The sequence below is a fragment of the Oryctolagus cuniculus genome, chromosome 9 (assembly GCF_964237555.1).
Source record: "Oryctolagus cuniculus chromosome 9, mOryCun1.1, whole genome shotgun sequence".
NCBI classification, from domain to species: Eukaryota; Metazoa; Chordata; class Mammalia; order Lagomorpha; family Leporidae; genus Oryctolagus; species Oryctolagus cuniculus.
In genome coordinates this window covers 130,884,746-130,905,370 of record NC_091440.1, presented here as the reverse complement: position 1 = coordinate 130,905,370, position 20,625 = coordinate 130,884,746, and the positions used below count along the sequence as shown (strand labels likewise).

Genomic DNA, 20,625 nt, shown 5'->3' with positions numbered 1-20,625 from the left:
CTTTAGTGTTATTTGTATTTATTTGAGAGGCAGAGGCAGAGAAAGAGAAAACTCACTCTGATCTACTGGTTTGCTCCCTAAATGCCCACATAGCCCGACCTGTGCCAGGCCAAAGCCAGAAATTCAATCCATGAGGGACATATAAATAAGAAAAACAAATTCTAATAATCATGAAACAAGTTAAGAAAAGAAGAGAGGGGCTAATGGTGTGGCATAGCGGGTTAAACTGCCACCTGCAACATGGGTACTAGTTTGTGTATTGGCTGCCCCACTTCTGATCCAGCTCCATTGTAATGGTCTGGGAAAAGCAGCAGAAGATGGCCCAAATTCTTGGTCCCCTGCACCCATGTGGGAGATTTGGAAGAAATTCCTGGATCCTCACTGTGGCTTGGTCCAGGCATGGCCATTGCAGCCATTTGGGACGAGAGCCAACCATTGGAAGATCTCTTTCTCTCTCTCTCTCTAAAACTTTGACTTTCAAGTAAATAAATAGATCTTTAAAAAAAAAAAAAGGATAAGAAAAGGGTGGTGGTAGGAGACCAGGAGAAGCACCTGGCTCCTGCCATCGGATCAGCGTGGTGTGCCGGCCACAGCTCACCAGCCGCGGCGGCCATTGGAGGGTAACCCAACGGCAAAGAAAGACCTTTCTCTCTGTCTCTCTCTCTCTCACTGTCCACTCTGCCTGTCAAAAACAAACAAACAAACAAACAAACAAACAGGATGGTGGAATAATCCCTGGCCTCCGGGGTGTGTGTATGAGGCAGCTTTTCTCCAAGGCCATAGGCTGTGAATCTGTGAAGTGATAATCTGCGTCTCACAAGAACAAGTCAGTACAAATATCCTTTGCTCACTTAGGTTCAGTAGAATCTTACTCAGAAGAGAAGGCAAAAAAAGTGAAGTCCGAATATGAGAAGAAGCTCCAAGCCATGAACAAGGAGTTGCAGAGGCTTCAGGCGGCTCAGAAGGAGCATGCCAGGCTGCTGAAAAACCAGTCCCAGTATGAGAAGCAGCTGAAGAAGCTGCAGCAGGATGTGATGGAGATGAAGAAGACCAAGGTATGGTCCCGTGGCCCAGTAGAGCTGCATGTTGGAGACGCTGGTGTCATTTGGGACACAAATATGATTGTGGTTCCTTCCATACTCAGTGAAAAGTAACCCAGTTCTGCAAGTGATGTACTTGCTTTGACATTAGAAGTTGTTTCCAAGGCCAACACTCAGTTGAGGGTCGCACCCCCTCTCTCTAGTGTAGCTGACAATCATGTAGTCGGCAGATGTCTTAGACCTTGATAGATATTTCTCCTCTGAAAACCTTTACACATCGTTAACAAAAGTGTAAAATATTTCACATTGTGGGGGAAGGGTGACAACACAATGCATACTGTACCAGCTGTCTAGTTTAAGATGTTGTAAGTAGACACTAAGATTTCTGTGTACCTCTTCCTGCTCCTATACCCATTCCCCAGGAGGTAAAAACTGACTTGAATTTGGTGTTTATCTTTCATGAGCATAGAAAAATACAAGTTTTCTTCCTCTGAGCAAAGAATATGTGGGTCCTGATCTGTTACCTGTTTTTAAGGATGATTACTCTTAGGCATGAAAATCTGTGTAATTTACATAAGATAGCTGGCTTAGGAATGCTTTAGGAAGTAGTTAGATTGTTCTGTAGTTGCTGATGACAAAAATAACAATAGGTAAAATTTGTTAGGCTGTTTCTATATGCCAGGCATGGTTATAAGTATTGGACAGGTATTAACTCATTGAATTCTCGTAATTTAATAATTTCCATTTCATAGATGAGAAAATCAAAGCCTGGAGAATTGAAGTAACTGGTTCACTGTCAGACAGCCTTGTTGGTAGTAAAAATCTCATTCAAGTTATCAAACAATTGAACACTGAATATTAGAAGCATAGACCACTAAGCAGTTCAGTGGAAATGTATTTGAAATAATGTTTTAATCCTGCAAAAATGAGACTTGGTTTTTTAAAATGGGCAGCAAAACTCTACATGTTTTCTTCTTAAGTGCTCAGATTTCTAAGTGTTTCCTTTTGTGTGTGCGGTTTGTGTGCTGAACGTTGTCAGGAGCAATCGCAGTAGCTGTGTATGCCTGATTTTAGGTTCGTCTAATGAAGCAAATGAAAGAAGAGCAAGAGAAAGCCAGATTGACGGAGTCTAGAAGAAACAGAGAGATCGCACAGTTGAAAAAGGATCAGCGTAAAAGAGACGTGAGTGAACTTTAGCTCTTATGTATTTACGAGCGTTGTATATTGAACAAGGTTGTCTAATAAACAGTGGATACATTTCTTATAGAGCAACTCAAAAAAATTAACTTATTTGAGAGGCAGAGAGAAACAGAGAGAGAAAGAGCTTGTATCCACCGATTCACTCCCTCTTCCTGCGGAATGTCAGGGCAGGGCTGGGCTGAAGCCAGGAGCCAGGAACTCAATCCCAGCCTTCCATGTTGGTGGCAGGCAGCTACTGCTTGAATATTCACTGCTGCCTCTCAGGGACCCCAAGCAAGAAGACAGAATTGGGGTCTATAGCCGGAAACCTAACCCAGGCACTCAGATGGGGGCCCCAGCATCTGTATGAGCACCTGAACGCCCAGGCCAAATGCCCCTCACACTACACCTGTTACATGCAGGTTGAGGAGGAAGAGGGGTGGGAGTGTGGGTGGGAGGGAAGAATCACTGTATTCCTAGAGTTGTATTTATGAAAAGCATGAGGTTTTTATTTCTGAAATAAAGGGCTTCTGGGGGCAAAAAAAGAAGGAAAAAAAAGGAGAATAAATAAACATTGACTTTATAAAATACCATTTATGATGGTGTGTAGATTACAGTAATTCAACATAGAAATTTATGAAAAACACTAATATTATAAGTTTTGTTTGAGGTGTATTTCTTGGTGGCTGCTTATCTCAGGCGAGACTGAGGGGCTAATTGCAGTGTTAAAGGAAATAGCAATTTCAGTTGGCCGGCGCCGCAGCTCAACAGGCTAATCCTCCGCCTAGCGGCGCTGGCACACCGGGTTCTAGTCCCAGTTGGGGTGCCGGATTCTGTCCCGGTTGCCCCTCTTCCAGGCCAGCTCTCTGCTGTGGCCAGGGAGTGCAGTGGAGGATGGCCCAAGTGCTTGGGCCCTGCACCCCATGGGAGACCAGGAGAAGCACCTGGCTCCTGCCTTCAGATCAGCACGGTGTGCTGGCCGCAGCAGCCATTGGAGGGTGAACCAACAGCAAAGGAAGACCTTTCTCTCTGTCTCTCTCTCTCACTGTCCACTCTGCCTGTCAAAAAAAAAAAAAAAAAAGAAAAAAAAAAGAAATAGCAATTTCAGGATGCTTCCTGGACTAGAGGTTCTTGCATATGTTCTTGGAACCATAACCAGTCCTCTCTGGAGGAGGCTTGTCTAAGAGCTGTGAATGTTCTCATCTCCTTTGTTTCAAGAAGTTTACGTCTGTGAACTCAGACTAAGAACATAATCTGAAGTAAGAGTAACTGCTGTTTGTTAAAACCTTCACCTTTGATTTGTTTGTAGTTGTGAAAAAAGTAAGGGCAACCAAGTTGCTTCACATATGAGAAATGGTTAAGTCAATAATGATCCATTTCACTTTGTGAGCTGTAGTCACATGAAGAACAACTGATCTCACATTAATTGTAAAGTAGTATTTAATACCTACATCTTGATTGTAATTGAGGGGTTCATACCAGTATGCTAACTATAGTTATGCTTGGGTTTTGGGCCACAATTGATTTTTTTCCTTCTTATTCTGTACAATTTCTTGTAATACGATTATTTCTTTAAAATGAAGAAATTATATTTCTGAGTTTATTTTCTTTTTTCATTTATTTATTGGAGAGGTAGGGTTACAAACAGTGAGAGGGAGAGACAGAGAGAAAGGTCTTCCATCTACTGGTTCACTCCCCAAACAGCTACAACAGCCAGAGCTGGGCTGATCCAAAGCCAGGAGTTTCTTCTGGGTCCCCCACACTGGTGCAGGGTCCCAAGCACTTGGGCCATCTTCTACAGCTTTCCCAGGCTGCAGCAGAGAGCTGGACTGCGAGAGGAGCAGCCAGGACTAGAACCGGTGCTCACATGGGATGCCAGTGCTGCAGGCAGAGGCTTTAGCCCATCATGTCACAGCACCAGCCCCCTGAGTTTATTTTCTTAAAAGAAGAAGGTGTCATCTTTTTATGCTCTTTTATTGACTGGGTTTCAGTCTTGGTCAACTTTTTATAGATCTTCCCTTGAAAATTATGGGCATATTGTGTATTTTAGAAAAGGGAAATCGACACCGAAAATGAAAGGAGATAGGAGAGAGTAAAAAGGTAGAAAAGTAGATATTGTGGTCCAATAACCCCATATTTTTTCCATGTGTGCTGATGTATTGTGGTAATCAATGTATTTGTCCCATTCAGTTCCTGAGCATTGTAGATTCTATCCTACTGAAATCAAGAAATACTTTCTTTTCTTTCTTTAATATTTATTTATTTTATTTGAAAGTCAGAGTTACGGAGAAGGAGAGGCAGAGAGAGAGAGAGAGAGAGAGAGAGGGAGGGAGGGAGGGAGGGAGACAAAGAGAGGTCTTCCATCTGCTGGTTCACTCCCCAAATGGGCGCAATGGTCAGGGCTGGACCAGGCCGAAGCCAGGAGCCAGGAGCTTCATCCAGGTCTCCCAGGTGGGTGCAGGCACCCAAGGACTTGGGCCAACTTCTGCTTTCCCAGGCACATCAACGGGGAGCTGGATGGGAAGTGGAGCAGCTGGGACTTGAACCTGCACCCATATGGGATGCCAGCACTGCAGTCAGTTTTACCTGCTTTGCCACAGTGCTGGCCTATGAAACACTTTCTAAAATTACTGATTTAAAAAAATCAGATATGATTCATATACCATGAAGTTCACAACTTTAAATTATACAGTTCAAGTTTTTAATATATTCATAGGGTTTTCCAGTGGTCACCATTATCTAATTCCAGCACATTTTTCTTTTTGAAGTTGAAATTATAATAAATTTTTTAACCTAGAAACCTTTTATTTAAGGTATACAAACTTCATACATTTCATATATAAAAATTTAGGAACATAGTGATTTTCCCCATCCTATCCTCCCTTGTGCCTGCACGCCCACCCTTGGCCTACTCCCTCTCTAATTCCCATTGTTATTTTTCACAAAGATCTATTTTCAATTAACTGGAAACCCCACACTCATTAGCATTCGTTCTCTGTTGCTGCTTGGCCTGAGACAGCTACTAATCTACTTTTTTGTACTTGTAGATTTGCCTTCTCTGGACACTGAATAGAAGTGCAATCATCCCTTATTTTATCTTTCGTATCTGGCTTCTTTCACGTAGCATGACGTTGCAAGGTTTGCCCATGTTGTAGCATGTATCACTGCTTCCTTCCTTTCTAGGACTGGGTAGACGGAGCGCATTTTGTTTACTCATTCATCCATTCATGGACGTTTGTGTTGTATCTGGGTTCTTGGAATTTATTTTCATGAAAACTTTTGAAAGACGGCTAATTTCTTTATAATTCATGCTACCTATTACTTTATTACCAACCCATTTAAGATACAAAGAGATAATAAAAATTTAGTAATTAGTTCCTGGTATTTGGACTTTTAAATCTTATCTATAGGCCAGCGCCGCAGCTCACTAGGCTAATCCTCCGCCTGCGGCACCGGCACCCCAGGTTCTAGTCCCGGTCGGGGCGCCGGATTCTATCCCAGTTGCTCCTCTTCCAGTCCAGCTCTCTGCTGTAGCTCGGGAGTGCAGTGGAAGATGGCCCAAGTGCTTGGGCCCTGCACCCCATGGGAGACCAGGAGGAAGCATCCGGCTCCTGGCTTCAGATCGGTGCAGGGCGCCAGCTGTCGCAGCCATTTTGGGGGTGAACCATTGGAGGGAAGACCTTTCTCTCTCACTGTCTAACTCTGCCTATCAAAAAAAAAATCTTATCTATAAATATGATGCCTATATTCTACCACAAAGGTGGAAGGCCAGGTAACCACCCACAAAGCTAACGTTCAGACGAACTCTCCCTTTTTTCGTTTCTTTGTGTGCATATTGCTCTCCTTAGAAAGCATTCCTTGTCGCATTTATCTTCGAACGCTTAGAAAACCAAGTGTGATGTCTGTGTACTATATGGAAAATATGAGTAAACTTGAGGAATGGTTTTTAATAGGAAGAAGTTAAAGGGAAAAAAAGTTTCAAAATATATGTTCATTTTAGTTTTTGGTAGTTCAGTCATTTAACAACCATTTATTAACTTTGCTTGTATGTCAATCATTGTGGTAGAAAATAATGTGGCAGTGATAAGGTAAAATTTTTTTCTCGAAGAATTCTCCTATGATGAGGAATATACATCAGTATGAAATGAATTATCTGGTTGAATATGGCATGTAAATATTGGGGATTACTTGTTATATGACAGAATTTAGTGGTAGGGATGTTTATAATGAAGTCTGATTCCAATATTAGCAAAGGTCACAGAGCTGAATAGTATCTATGTTCTTTTAAAAAATTTTTTTAAAAATATTTATTTATTTATTTTAAAGAGCTATATTCTTATTAGCACAAAATTCTTTGCTGAATTATAAACATATACAATGGCTGAAATTTGTACACTATTGGTTATCTTTATCTTCTAGAGAACCTGGTAGACGATATGGACATGTTTTATTGTCCATTTGCTTTATCCATCATGATGTTTCTAAATTTGCTATAAAGTGCAGCATAGTTAATATGCATAATTCCTGTACTTTAAAGTTTCTACCTGTGGCATATATTGTAAGGTAACACCATTAAAATTTTTGTTAGCTGTGTTTCCTTAGCAATTAAAACATCTAACGAGTTAAATGAGATAGTATTTGTAAAACATGTAGAAAAGTACTTGCCTATAGTGAGCACTGTGTTCAATAAGGGATGGCACACAGATAACTTTTAATTTTTCAGGTAAGGATGGCCATTTCAATACGTACTTGTGTTTGTAAGACTAAAATCCCTATATCTGTGGGCTACAGGGTTTTGAACTCAGATCTTGTTAAGACCTCCTAGTTCCTGGGAGAAGGAGAAATACTGTAGGGGTAGAATTGTATCTTTCAGCTTGTTTGATTTTGTCTTATAGCATCAACTTAGACTTCTGGAGGCCCAAAAAAGAAACCAAGAAGTGGTTCTTCGTCGCAAAACTGAAGAGGTACAGTAAGCAAGTTGACTGTTTGGGGGTGTTCTCAGTTGAAGATGAGAGATGAGTTGCTGGAAGACATGGGTGGTCTCTGTTGGTGTTTCAGGTCACAGCTCTTCGCCGGCAAGTCAGGCCCATGTCAGACAGAGTGGCTGGGAAGGTCACTCGCAAGCTGAGCTCGTCGGAGACTCCTGTTCAGGACACTGGCCCCAGTGCCTCCGCAGGGGAAGCAGACGCATCTCGGGCAGGGGCCCAGCAGAAGCTGAGGATTCCTGTGGCGAGAGTCCAGGCCTTACCAACGCCCACAAGCAATGGAGCCAGGTCCACATGACCCTCTGCTCCTGGGGGCATGGTTTTTGTGGGCATTGATAACGACGGCTGTACCTCGGTGCAGGACTGGCGTGTTGGGCAGTGTGCCGCAAGAGGAGTGCAGGGGTAATTATGTTTGTCTGTCTTTCTCCGACTCTAGGAAAAAATACCAGAGGAAAGGATTGCCGGGCCGGGTATTCACTTCCAAGACGGCCCGCATGAAGTGGCAGCTGCTGGAGCGTAGAGTCACTGACATCATCATGCAGAAGATGACCATCTCGAACATGGAGGCCGACATGAACCGGCTGCTCACGGTAGGGCCAGCAGGAAGGAGACGGGTTCCCCCTTGGCCGATGGTTATTGTTCCAAATTTGTCCCCTGGATATATGTAATATTTACCCAGTTATTTATTTCTTAATTTTTTTTTTTTTTTGGTTTTGATTATACCCCGTGTGAGTAGATGAACACCATTTCTTAAAATTCAGTGTGTTTTTTCCATAGCAACGAGAAGAACTCACAAGAAGACGAGAGAAGCTTTCAAAAAGAAGGGAGAAGATGGTCAGGGAGAATGGAGAGGGAGATAAAAACGTGGCTAACATCAACGAGGAGATCGAGTCCCTGACAGCAAATATAGATTACATCAACGACAGTATTTCTGATTGTCAAGCCAACATCATGCAGATGGAAGAGGCAAAGGTTGTCGTTTTGTTTTGTTTTGTTTTGTTTTATTTTTAAAGATTTATTTTATTTTTTTGAAAGAGTTATAGAGAGAGGAAAAGGCAGAGAGAGAGAGATCTTTCATCCACTGGTTCACTCCCCAGATGGCCGCAAAGGCCGGAGCTGGGCCAATCCGAAGGCAGGAGCCAGGAGCTTCTTCTGGGTCTCCCACACAGGTGCAAGGGCCCAAGGACTTGAGCCATCTTCCTAGTGCTTTCCCAGGCCATAGCGGAGAGCTGGATAGGAAGAGGAGCAGCTGGGACTTGAACCGGCGCCCATATGGGATGCTGGTACTTTAGTCCAGGGCTTTAGCCTGCTGTGCCACAGCGAAGGCCCCAAAAGTTGTCATTTTTAAAAAGGCCTAAAGGCTTATTGAGAAGTATTTTTGTATTGTTTGTCATTAAAAGCATTTTGAGTATTTTATGGAGGAATTTTCTATTAATGGATTATCAATATTGGATCATCAGATTATCTGATTCTTAGGCTTTATGTGGAGATCCTTGCGTGATCTCTGGATTTTTCTGCTGACATTGTGGTATTATTTTGTGTGTGTGTGCGTGAGGTGCATTGTTGATTACATCTTTCCTTGAGTTCCTTACTGCTCAGGTGTGTTTTCTGCAAGACCATATGTTTGTTAGGGTGGAGACTATGTTTTCCACTTTTCTGTGCAGTCTCATTAGCTAACTCAATACTATTAAATAACTACATCAAGCAGGCTTTTCCCTTCTGCTCAGATGCATCCAGTTCAAAGTATTGATAATGATCATTCTGGCTTGAGGCAGGAAGAAGGTGAGACACTGGATGTCACTGCAGTCATTAACGCCTGCACACTTACCGAAGCCCGGTACCTGCTGGATCACTTCCTGTCAATGGGCATCAATAAGGTAAGTGCTGACTGTCCTGTGGCTGAAAACCCAGGTTTTGCCTGTTTATTGTAATTCTGTTTATTTTTACCCTGTAGCCCTTCTCTGTGTAATAAGAAGGAAGATTCTTCTCAATTGCAAAGTATCCCTGTTACTTTTTTTTTTTTTTTGGACAGGCAGAGTGGACAGTGAGAGAGAGAGAGACAGAGAGAAAGGTCTTCCTTTTTCCGTTGGTTCACCCTCCAATGGCCGCTGTGGCTGGCACACCGTGCTGATCTGAAGCTAGGAGCCAGGTGCTTCTCCTGGTCTCCCATGTGGGTGCAGGGCCCAAGCACTTGGGCCATCCTCCACTGCACTCCCGGGCCACAGCAGAGAGCTGGACTGGAAGAGGAGCAACTGGGACAGAATCCGGCGCCCCAACCAGGACTAGAACCCGGTGTGCCGGTGCTGTAGGCTGAGGATTAGCCTATTGAGCTGTGGCACCAACCCTGTTACCTTTCTTAAGAATTTAGAAAAGCTAGCAAAATTTAATTAATCTTATTAGCCTGTCATTTACTACACTTGACATTAGAATAAATGCACAACTTAAGGAAGAAATAATTTCCCTTTTTCTGTAACAATGGAACATTTTTTTAAAATTCTCAGGATGCAAACAAATTTGGTATTATAATTGGCATAATATTGTTTTTTTATATCTCAAAAGAAAATCAGAAAGGAAAAAAGTCCTGTTGTACCAGTCTCCTCTTTGGAACATAAATGTTCTGATTTGTCACCACTAAGCATCTATGCCCAAATGCTATTGGTAATCATGATTTCTTTTTTTGTTTTTAAAGATTTATTTATTAAAGAGGCAGAGTTACAGCTAGAGAGAAGGAGACTGAGAAAAAGGTCTTCCATTCGTTGGTTCACTCCCCAAATGGCTGCAATGGCCAGAGCTGGGTTGATCTGAAGCCAGGAGCCAGGAGCTTTCTCTGGGTCTCTCAGACCTGGATACAGGGGCCCACGCACTTGGGCCATCCTATATATTGCTTTTCCCCGCCATTAGCAGGGAGCTAGATCAGAAGAGGAGCAGCTGGGGCTCAAACTGGCCCCCGTATAGGATGCCGGTACTGTGGGCAGAGGCTTAACCTACTATGCCACAGTGCCGGCCCCGGTAATGTCTTCTAACTCACTCCGTTTGCTTGTTGGGACTGTGTGAGACCTGTTATATTATGTTCTGTCACTGAATCATCATTATGTACACATATAATTCTGCAAGTGAGGAAACTGGAAATCAGGAGGATAACATCTTGGACAGGAGAACTTGTCAAGATCACCAATCTAGTGAATGGTGGAGGTGTGACCAATGAAGGTGTATCTGATGTCAAGAGTCCATAGATCACATGCCTTGGCTACTAGATACAGGTTTGGTGTGGTAGGTTCTGTTTTATGTGAACTAAGAAAGTTTGTGTGTGTTCCAGGGTCTTCAGGCTGCCCAGAAAGAAGCTCAAATTAAAGTACTTGAAGGTCGACTTAAGCAAACGGAAATAACCAGTGCTACCCAAAACCAGCTCTTATTCCACATGTTGAAAGAGAAAGCAGAGTTAAATCCCGAGCTGGATGCTTTGCTGGGCCATGCTTTACAAGGTAACTTGGAATCAGTCTTCGTTCAATGAGTTGCATGGTTGCTGTGGTTTTTGAATATGCTCTAGTTTACCTCTGTCCTTTATGGCTTGACTGAATAGATGCTGTACTTACTTACGCTTTTAATAAGGATGCTTTCTTTCTTTAATGTGCATGTGTTTGTAAATTTTGGGGGAAGTCATTATTGTTGTCCCAAGAAATCATGACCAACTAAAAAGTGTTTCCTAACTTTATTAGGCAATAAATTTTTGTGGATAAATAAGATTAACCAATTTTATTAGTTGGTTATTTAAATTTACTTATTAACCAAGTTTCATTACTGTACTCTGCATATCTAACTACCTTAAAAAAGAAATTTCTAAGTGTTTGCTATGGCATCTATTCTACGTATCTTGTAAATGGTACATAATCTTGTTTATGTGGAAGTTTTTAACATTGGATCTGTTTTGATTAGAGTATTGCTTTTTGTTTCCTTTTTGCTGTATTTACACAGATCTAGATAGCGTACCATCAGGTAAGTATGATTAGCTTTCTGTGTATCGTACAGCTGCATGAATTACTAATTGTTCATGTACACTAATTGTGGTACATCTTATTTTCAAGATTTTTTTTTTAATTGGCAGCCAACTGGTTTTTGCATGATCTTTTTTGAAATGTATCCATGGCCACAAACACACTAAGTCTTTTGTCTTTATTAAACATTCCCGGTTTAAAAATTCTTAGATATTTAAAGAAGTATGCTTTAGTTAATTGCCTCCTTTATAATTTGAGTTCCAACTGTGGCTCCAGTTTTATAAACCCTCCACCCTCTTTCTCTTTCTTATAGGAACAAAGTGAATTATGTGCTCCTTTTTAATTCTTCAACCTTTCTATTAACGTGCATCTATTGTTTTAACCTCACGAGTAACTTTCTTTTGTATATGTCTTCCTCTGGTGTATATTTGTCTTTGGTAAATATTTGCTGGATTCTCACCTATTCCTTAGTTTTTGTAAGATTAGGCACATGCTTTTCGATATTGTAAATTGAATTAACCTATTCATAGGAATTTGTTTGAAGTGTGAGATCGTGTTGCTGGTCATACTATTTTCTAGTGAGGAAGGGCTTTAGAGATCATTGAGTGTCTACATTCTCAGCCTTTTCCACCCACCTCTACAGCCCTCACAGCGACTCCACCCACTGCCTGCTCTTAGCGAGTGCCTGCACTCGGAGAACCAGGAGTAGCAGGGACCTCTTGTAAATGACTCAGTCCAAGTGATTATTTTGGAGCAGTTTTCATTTCACTAAAATTGTTTCCAAATGTGATCATTTTTCCCCCAATCACACAAAAAGTCACAAGTTTTCTACGTGCTTATAAATGAAAGTAATTAAAAGATTAAGAGTAATTACCTTTTTGTCATTAAACTAGCCTATGACTTTGCATCTGTGTTACTGTTTTAACTATTATTTATTTATTTTTGAAAGGGAGAGGAGAGAGAAACAGAGATCTTCACTATCCAGTGCCCACCTTAGCCAGTGCTGGGCCAGGCTGAGCTCAGGGGCACAGAACTCAATCCAGGTCTCCCACACGGGTGGCAGGGAACCGGGTGCTCAGGTCACCACCTGCTGCCTCCCAGAGTGTGCACTGCCAGGCAGTGGAGATGGGATTCAAGCAGAGGCACTCTCACATGGGGTGCAGGTATCCCCAGCAGCTGGTAACTGCTGTGCCAAATGCACATCTCTGCATTTATTTCAAATGCTAAGATGTTACACAAATAAAATAAATGATCTATTTGATTTTTTTTTGGTGTCTGCACTACATCTGAATATCAGAACAGAATTTCCTTGAGATCATCTACGTGGTGTAGATACGGAAAGGCTGTTATTTCAGGTGCTCAAGCCAGCCAAGAACAGGTAGAAAACCAATTAGGAGCAAATAGAGTTGTTTAAAGGAAGCATGTTGGGCTGCTTGTACCTGGCATCATAGCCAGCATATTTTCCAGTCCATGTGCTATCAAGATAATCTCCACCCTTCCTCCTCCCTCTCCTGTTGCCCCCTCTTCTATCACCGCCTCCTCTCCTTCTCCCGCTCCTGTCCCTCTCCCTCTCCCCCTCCTCTCCCTCTCCCCCTCCTCTGCCTCTCCTCCTCCTCTGCATCTCCCCCTCCTCTCCCTCTCCACCTCCTCTCCCTCTCCCCCTTCTCTCCCTCTCCACCTCCTCTCCCTCTCCCCCTCCTCTGCCTCTCCCCCTCCTCTGCATCTCCCCCTCCTCTGCATCTCCCCCTCCTCTCCCTCTCCACCTCATCTCCCTCTCCCCCTCTTCTCCCTTTCTTCCTTTTCCTCCTCCTCTTCCCTTTTCTCTTTGTCTTCCTCTTTTTTTTTTTGTTCTTCTTCTTAGTGGTCCAGTTGACAATAATAGGTGATCTCTTTTAGCTCAGAAGAAAAATTCTTTGACATCCTTAGGGAAGAAAAATATCAAGCTGCTAATTTGGTAAACAGTGCTCCTTTTTCACAATTTGCAAATGATAGTTTGAAGAAGGGTCAGAAGCAGAGTGGGAACCCGTGCAGCTGATGTAACCTGTGACTCATGGCAGAGAGGTTCCCTGGGGATTGGGGCTGTAATCCAGACCAGAGGGCTGGAGAAGATAGAGATTAAACCCACGAAGGCAGTCCAGTCACCAGCACACTGCTTATTTATCCCAAGCATTGGGCTGGGTGCTGGGTTCAGAGATGAGTAAGAAGCTAATCTTGCCCTCCTGGACTTGGTGCCCTGCTGAGGGTCACAGACCATGAGCAGTGAGGCCAGAGACCAAGATGCCAGCAAGGAGTTGTGGGGGCGCAGAGAGGACCTGGGCACGAGGAGCTGATGAAGGCTCTCTGGAGGAGGTGGCCCTTGAGTTGAAATACGAAGGAAGAGGAAGTCAGCTAGGCAGGAGACGGTGTAGCAGGAGGCGAGAGGCCAGCGTCTCCAGGCAGAGGGTGTCATGAGCTGTGTGGCCATGTGGCCACAGGGTTGTGTGCACAAAGCTGACCAACGAGCTGGAGCTGAGGAGCTACAAGTTCGTGATAGAGAAGGGCGGAACTCCAGGCGGAGGCACAGCCAGGGCCGACCCCTCACACCGCTGGTTTGGGCTTTTGCAATTTTTGAAGACATCTCTATTTTCTCCTTCTTTGTCCCTTCCCATATTGGGGGTCCCAAAGGTCACCCCTGTCTTTGCGGACTTGCTAGAAGACCCACTGGGCTCAGTGTGTAGTTGTTTTCATGGCTAGCAAGGTGGTAAGGACACAGCTGGCTCACAAGGGGGAAAGACACAGCTGGAGTCTGCAGTGATCCACACACAGGCTTCCTCATTCTCCACTCCAGCCCCGAGAGCTCACCTGGGCTACGGGCTTCCCCCGAAGCAGAAGTGCAGCAGTGTGCGCACCGTGGCTCTGCCAGGCAGGTCTCCTCGATCCTCAGTGCCCGCGGTCTGCTCTGGGGGTGGTCACAGAGGTACCCTCTGTCTAGCACTGTTACCCCTATTCTGTCACCTGCTCCAGACTTCCAGAAGGAAGCTGGGTGTTCTGCATCAGCATCGTGTTTGCACAGCCTGTGTAAAGGGAGCAGCCTGGGGACCCTCTGGGAGCCAGGTTTGCAGAAGTCAGCCAGAGTGCGGTTGTGCAAGCAGGCATTCCTTGGGGTCAGACTCACAGGGCTGCTGTGTGAGGTCTCTTCTATACCCTTTATTTTTTATTTTTTTTTGAGAAAAAAAAAGACTTCTAAAAAGACCATAAAACTAGCCATTTAGTTAGTTTCCAGTAAAGTTACACTGTGAAACTTTGCACGGAGGTGGTTGAGGGTTAGGAGCTGTGAGAGCCTTGTGTCTGCCTTCCTGCTAAGGCTGCTGTGACGAGGGAGGGAGCTGGCCCTGCACTGAGTTCTGTTGGCAGGGTTGAGAGCGCAGCAGTGAGGCGATGATGGGCCCTGCCTCACGCCCATCCCAGACCCGAGGGTGGTCTCGGCCGGCCGTGGCCATGTGGGCCTGGGTGTGGGCTGTGTGCTCTGGCCCGGACGGTTATGTCAGGAAATAATTATCTCTCAATCAGGCACACTGCACACGCAGGGGTGAAGGGGATTTTACTGAGCTGTCACATGGTGCTCCACACTGTTTGGTCTTATCACTTGCTGCAAGAAAAGTGATAGCAAGTCGTAGCCTGCTCCTCTACCAGGGAAGACAGAAGCTGAACTTATCTCCTTGGAACCCAGTTTTCGTTACTACTGACTGAGTCGCCCTAGCACTGACTTACCCTGTCTGTGAAACAGGCCCTGAGCCTCCCATAGGCAATAGGTTTGGAAATCCACGCTGCCTTCAATGAGAGTGACCCCCACCCCACCCCTTGTGGGGGTCCTAGTGTGGTCCATTTCCCACATTCTGTTACGGATCACCGGGCTCCTGCCATGATGTCTGCTGATTGTGAGGGGGGAAGGGTGTGGCGGTGGGCAGACAGAAATTTGTTGTCTCATGTATGTGTCCCACTGGTATAGTATCAAAATAAAACTTACAAGGGGTGAATCCTATATATTTTAGATTAACATGGCATTGTTTTTAGTTTTCTGGAATGATTTTTTTTTTAATAAAATGTGTGTGTTTTAAAAGCACCTGGCAGGGGCTTGCTGACATTTTGAATAATTTACTTTCCCTGGCTGTTTTTTTTTTAAACTGATTTATTACTAGTTTATGTGTTGATCTCCCCTACCACCTTGTACTCCCTTGCTGCAGTTGTTTGGAATAGTGTGGTTTATCCGTGTTGGTTTCCAGAACCGTTGCATGCACATCTTCTGTTCTTGTCTTCTGTGTACACGTGAATGAGCTGCATGCTGATATGTGACTTTTGAGTACCTTCACACGCACTCTCTCTTTCTACTTGAAGCCAAACATAAAAAATTAAACAAGCAAAAATATTTAAGGAAGTTGGCATAGCTGGTATGATTGATTCACTCCATTAATGGAGTTCATGTAGCACTTACCTTAACCTCGTGTTTTTAACCAAGGGATTTTGTGGGTTTAGATGGTGAGCTGGTGCAGGACAAATACGAGACCCTGAGAAGATACGCATATATAATTCTATGTACTCCAGTAAATGCATAGCCTCATTCCATGCCGTGAATGTGTTTTTCTGCGTGTCACCATTCAAACTGACGAGTTGCCTATCTCGAACATAGTTTTCTTCAGCCCAGGACAAATAATCTCAGGAGTTCACTAGAAGTATTTTTCTGCAGTTCTGTTTTGGTCCAGCCACTAGCACCAAAATGCCCCTATTGAGACAGGGAGCTGACAGTTATTGTAGCACAGGGATTGGGTCACTGTGCCGTGTGGCTAACACCTGTATTTTGGATTTTTTTTTTTTTTTAGAAAATGTAGAGGATAGTACTGATGAAGATGCACCTTTAAACAGCCCAGGATCAGAAGGAAGGTAAGCAGACCTTAGAAAATGGCTGGATTTGACTTGTTTTTATAGTGTGTCTAATACTTCCTCTTTTTAAAGATTCATTTATAGGGCGGCGCCGCGGCTCACTAGGCTAATCCTCCGCCTTGCGGCGCCAGCACACCGGGTTCTAGTCCGGGTCGGGGCGCCGGATTCTGTCCCGGTTGCCCCTCTTCCAGGCCAGCTCTCTGCTGTGGCTAGGAAGTGCAGTGGAGGATGGCCCAAGTGCTTGGGCCCTGCACCCCATGGGAGACCAGGAGAAGCACCAGGCTCCTGCCATCGGATCAGCGCAGTACGCCGGCCGAAGCGCACCGGCCGTGGCGGCCATTGGAGGGTGAACCAACGGCAAAGGAAGACCTTTCTCTCTGTGTCTCTCTTTCACTGTCCACTCTGCCTGTAAGAAAAAAAAGAAAAAAGAAAAGAAAAAAAAAAGATTCATTTAGGTATTTGAAAGTCAGAGTTATACAGAGAGAGAGGTTTTCTCAAATGGCTGCAATGGCCGGAGCTGGGCTGATCCAAAGCCAGGAGCCAAGAGCTTTCTCCAGGTCTCCCACAAGCGTGCAGGGGCCCAAGGACTTGGGCCATCCTCTGCTGCTTTCCCAGGCCATAGCAGAGAGCTGGATCAGAAATGGAGCAACCGGGAAGTGAACTGGCGCCCATGTGGGATGCTGGCACTGCAGGCAGCAGCTTTACCCACTGCATCACAGCACTGGCCTCTCCTATACTTTCATATTGTCAGGTCCAACGGCTGCCACAAAGCAGCACTAAGTGCTAAGTGAAGAGCACTGAGAACAGTAATATAGAAACCAAACTCAGTCATGCTTAGATCTCAAAGATTTAAAATAAAAATACTAGAGTATTTAAGGAAGAAAAAGGAATACTTGTGAATATCGTCTTTCTGTGTTTTCCATAGAAATATAATATTTGTTTCATAATTGCAAACTTAGGACGGCCAGTCATAATCCTCATTTAATCTGTGGTTAATTCTGTCTTTGTGTCTAGCACACTGTCCTCCGACCTCATGAAGCTTTGTGGTGAAGTCAAGCCCAAGAGCAAGGTAAGCAGAACAGGAGAGACCGGGAAGCATTCCTCAGCCTTGCTTTGTTTCCTGTCAGACGCGTGGCTCTTAATAGATGAGCCAGGAGGCTTGTGTGCACCAAAATTCGCCCATAAGTAAGAAGTTTAGTTTTTGAAATCACATTCCCCTTAAGTAACAACAAAAAAGATACATTGAAAGTTCCTCTGTGTTAGAATTTGGACTTCTCACGCTGGATCCAGTGTGATTGTGGGGGCTGAGTCGCACAGTCTAAATCTTAGATTGGCAGGATGTCTTTGAACTCTTAGCGTTTATTTTCTTTCTCTAGTATCCTGAGATGATTTGAATAATAAGCTGATCCTTAATCATCGTGCATAAATGCGGGGTGTGTTCAGTGTCTGAGAAGCACATGATACGTTTCAGATGGGACTTGGTTGTCTGTGATACCAGACCTTAAAATGCATGAACATCAGCAACGTTTCTGGTGCTTTGCAAATCTTTGTTTTGTGAATAGTTAGAATCCGGACCTGGATGAATAGTACCTTCAGTGGTCAGGACAGATTTAAGGCCACTGTGGTTAGCCAGGGGGATTTAGTGGGATGTGTGATGATGCCTGTGTGTGGGGAGGTTGCTGTGGGCTCCTGGAGACATGTGCTCTGTCTAAAGCAAATCGCCACCATCATGTCTTGGTCATTTTTGCCGTCTAGGAATATGGGCTAAGGGCTACCAGATCCTCTGTTTTTCAGGAGAATCTTAAATATGGATCTCCAGGGAGTGGGAAAGGGGAGGGTTGTGGGTGGGAGGGACGGTATGGGGGGGGGGGAAGCCATTGTAACCCATGAGTCGTACTTTGGAAATTTATATTCATTAAATAAAAGATAAAAAAAAAAAAAAAAAGGATAGATACGAAAACAAAAAAAAAAAATAAAACAATTATACATAAACTTCAAAAAAAAAAAAATGGATCTCCATGTAGAATTTCCTTATCTAAGATAGTCATCTCCAGACATTTTTTAATGCTGCTTAAATTAAATTTTGTTAACTTATTTAAGAAGCAGAGAGACACAGAGACAGAGACATCTCGAGCTCCTATTCGCTTGTTCCCTTCCCAAATGCCTGCAATGGCCTGCAGCTGGGATTGAAGCAGGAAGCCCTGAGTGCTGTCCAAGTCCCCGGCTTCACGCTGAGGGCAGGAACCTAATCACTGAGCCGTCGCTGTGGCCTCCCAGGGTCTATGTTAGTGGAAAGCTGGAGTCAGGAGTGAAGCCAGGAATCACACCCAAGCTCGCCAGTTATGGGACACAGGTGTCTTAACTGGAGTTTGATGCTAGGCTAAACATCAGCCCACCTCTAGCAGGTCACGTGTGACCCTCGAGTTGCTGCTTTGGCAACACGCAGTTTGTGTTTTATGATCCTGAGTGAGCAAGCAGAAGTTAGCGAGAAAACATCCTGCTGTGGTCTGGATCTAGTCTCAGGCAACCCTCCCCTCCCAGGTCCTGCCCTTGTGGGATGCCATAGGGTGGTGTGACGTGGGGGCCTACAGGCCATGCCCTGGAAGAACCACTGTGGGTAGGAATTCCTGGGAAATGGTTCCCTGCTGCCCCAGAACATGGGCAGTGGGGAAGGTGACCGTCAGAAGTGGTTGCAGGGCTTTCTCTTGCCAGAGCTTCCTTCAAGTGCCTGCTGCTCCTTCTGTGGACCTGCAGAGAGGCCTGGAAGGGTCTCCTGTTGTTTCTTTTCACTCAGTGAAGATACAAAGTCGGTTTTACTTGTATATGGTAAATGTGTGCATATCAGTACTGAGTTAAGTGTGGGGGATATAAAATTGAATAAAGCAGGGTACCTGTTCCCTAGAAGTTTATCATCTGGCAAACCCCTTGGTTCTCTGTCAGCTACCGCCTCTGGGGAATGGCAGTCCAGCTACTTGGTTTTCAAGAGTAAGGAAAAGACTGCGTATAGTGAACTCAGATTCTAGGGAAGCAGCTTTTTACCTGCCTCGCTGTGCTGAATTACCTCACGGGCACATAAAGCATTGTGTTGAAGGCGTCAGGAGGGAAGGGCCATAAAAACTGAAAATAAAATTTAAAAATTATTGTTGAAGCATGAGAAAACAATCAGAGTTTCCTTGAGCTTCCTGGTAGTTGTCGTGTGGTTTAATCCCTTTCCTCCTTTCTTCTGGACTTTGTTTCTACCTACTTCCCTCCATCCCCCCGCCCCTCCCCCCTTCCTCTAAAAAGTCCTGTGTTGGAGGCAGATGGCCTGGCTGTGAATCTGGCTTTGCCCCTGGCTCACTGTATGACCTTGGGCAAATCACTTCTCTTCTCTGTGCCTGTTCCTCGTTTGTGAGTCTGGATAATGACATTACCTGTCGACATGCGCGTGCACACAGAGTTTAAACAGGGCTAGGCGCACGAGTACCCTACACTGCTGGCTATTATTGTGCGCCCAGAAGCTCTTCTCTGGCTACAGCTCTGTCTCATCACTGTGTACCTGCTCTCTTTGACACTTGCTCAAAAAAGACATGTTGAGTATTTTTATCTGTTTCAACTAATATAGATCTCCATTCCCTAATCAAGTTCTATGCGAAAGGTTGCTGCTCATTGCTTTTCCTTCCATTCTCTGACTAGGCCCGAAGGAGGACCACCACTCAGATGGAATTGCTGTATGCAGATAGCAGTGAGCTAGCTTCAGACACTAGCACAGGAGGGGCCTCCTTGCCTGGCCCTCTCACACCTGTTGCAGAAGGGCCAGAGACTGGAGTGAACACTGAGACCAGTGCTGCTTCTGCGGGGGAGAAAGAGCTTCTTCCCCCAGCGGGCTTGCCTTCTCAGATAGGCAGCATGTAAGTCTGGCCCAGCTACACTAACCTCCTTTCTTGTGCCTTGTTTTGTTTTTAATATGCATGTTGCTAATTTCTTATTTCTATTTTTTAAAAATTTGTGTAAATAAGACTTCTGGTTTTAAAAGTAATTTCTGTTAGGTGTTATCTCCCCTGATTTTTTTGAACATTTGAAATAATTTAAGATGAAGTTTTCCATTATCTACCATTCATTAATCTTGGCTAAATTCCTCTGTCTTATCTCTAAGTTTTAGGATCATTCTTAGGGTTATTATTTCCAGGATGAAAAGGATGAATCATGAACTATAAATACAACTTGTTTAGGAACACTTAAAAGTTATACTTATAAAACCATTAAATATAAACAGAAGGTTCACAGATTCTTAAATTTATTCTAAAATTAGCTGTGTCCTTATGCTAAAAAGCCTGGTCAGTATAGTAAATCTTTGCTAAGCCTTTTAAAGAAAAAAGAAATGCCAATCGTAAACAATAAATTTTGAACTTTCTTAATTCTTTACCTTGAAGCATATTCCGTGTCTGGGATGGGCATTCACATAAGGTTTTATAAGTATCACTAAACAGTTGAAGGAGGGAATATTCTCTCTTTTTTCTATGCTAATCTGAA

The 20,625-nt window shown here is 44.0% G+C and overlaps 1 protein-coding gene across 20 annotated transcripts in view; it reads left to right on the top strand.

Annotated features, from left to right (window-relative positions):
• The window catches only part of KIF21A (kinesin family member 21A), a 177,680-nt gene that overhangs the window by 134,610 nt on the left and 22,445 nt on the right, over nucleotides 1-20,625 (top strand). For 11 of the 20 annotated variants that reach the window (XM_070049648.1, XM_070049647.1, XM_070049646.1 and 8 more), the window contains 12 exons: nucleotides 856-1,055; nucleotides 2,115-2,222; nucleotides 7,115-7,183; nucleotides 7,278-7,492; nucleotides 7,641-7,794; nucleotides 7,982-8,176; nucleotides 8,980-9,081; nucleotides 10,521-10,686; nucleotides 11,177-11,197; nucleotides 16,053-16,113; nucleotides 17,128-17,182; nucleotides 19,789-20,003. In XM_070049648.1, coding sequence (XP_069905749.1) covers nucleotides 856-1,055; nucleotides 2,115-2,222; nucleotides 7,115-7,183; nucleotides 7,278-7,492; nucleotides 7,641-7,794; nucleotides 7,982-8,176; nucleotides 8,980-9,081; nucleotides 10,521-10,686; nucleotides 11,177-11,197; nucleotides 16,053-16,113; nucleotides 17,128-17,182; nucleotides 19,789-20,003 — 1,561 coding nt within the window. The remainder of the gene's footprint in view (nucleotides 1-855; nucleotides 1,056-2,114; nucleotides 2,223-7,114; nucleotides 7,184-7,277; nucleotides 7,493-7,640; nucleotides 7,795-7,981; nucleotides 8,177-8,979; nucleotides 9,082-10,520; nucleotides 10,687-11,176; nucleotides 11,198-16,052; nucleotides 16,114-17,127; nucleotides 17,183-19,788; nucleotides 20,004-20,625) is intronic. The other 9 variants (XM_070049638.1, XM_070049650.1, XM_070049636.1 and 6 more) reach the window with 2 other exon arrangements.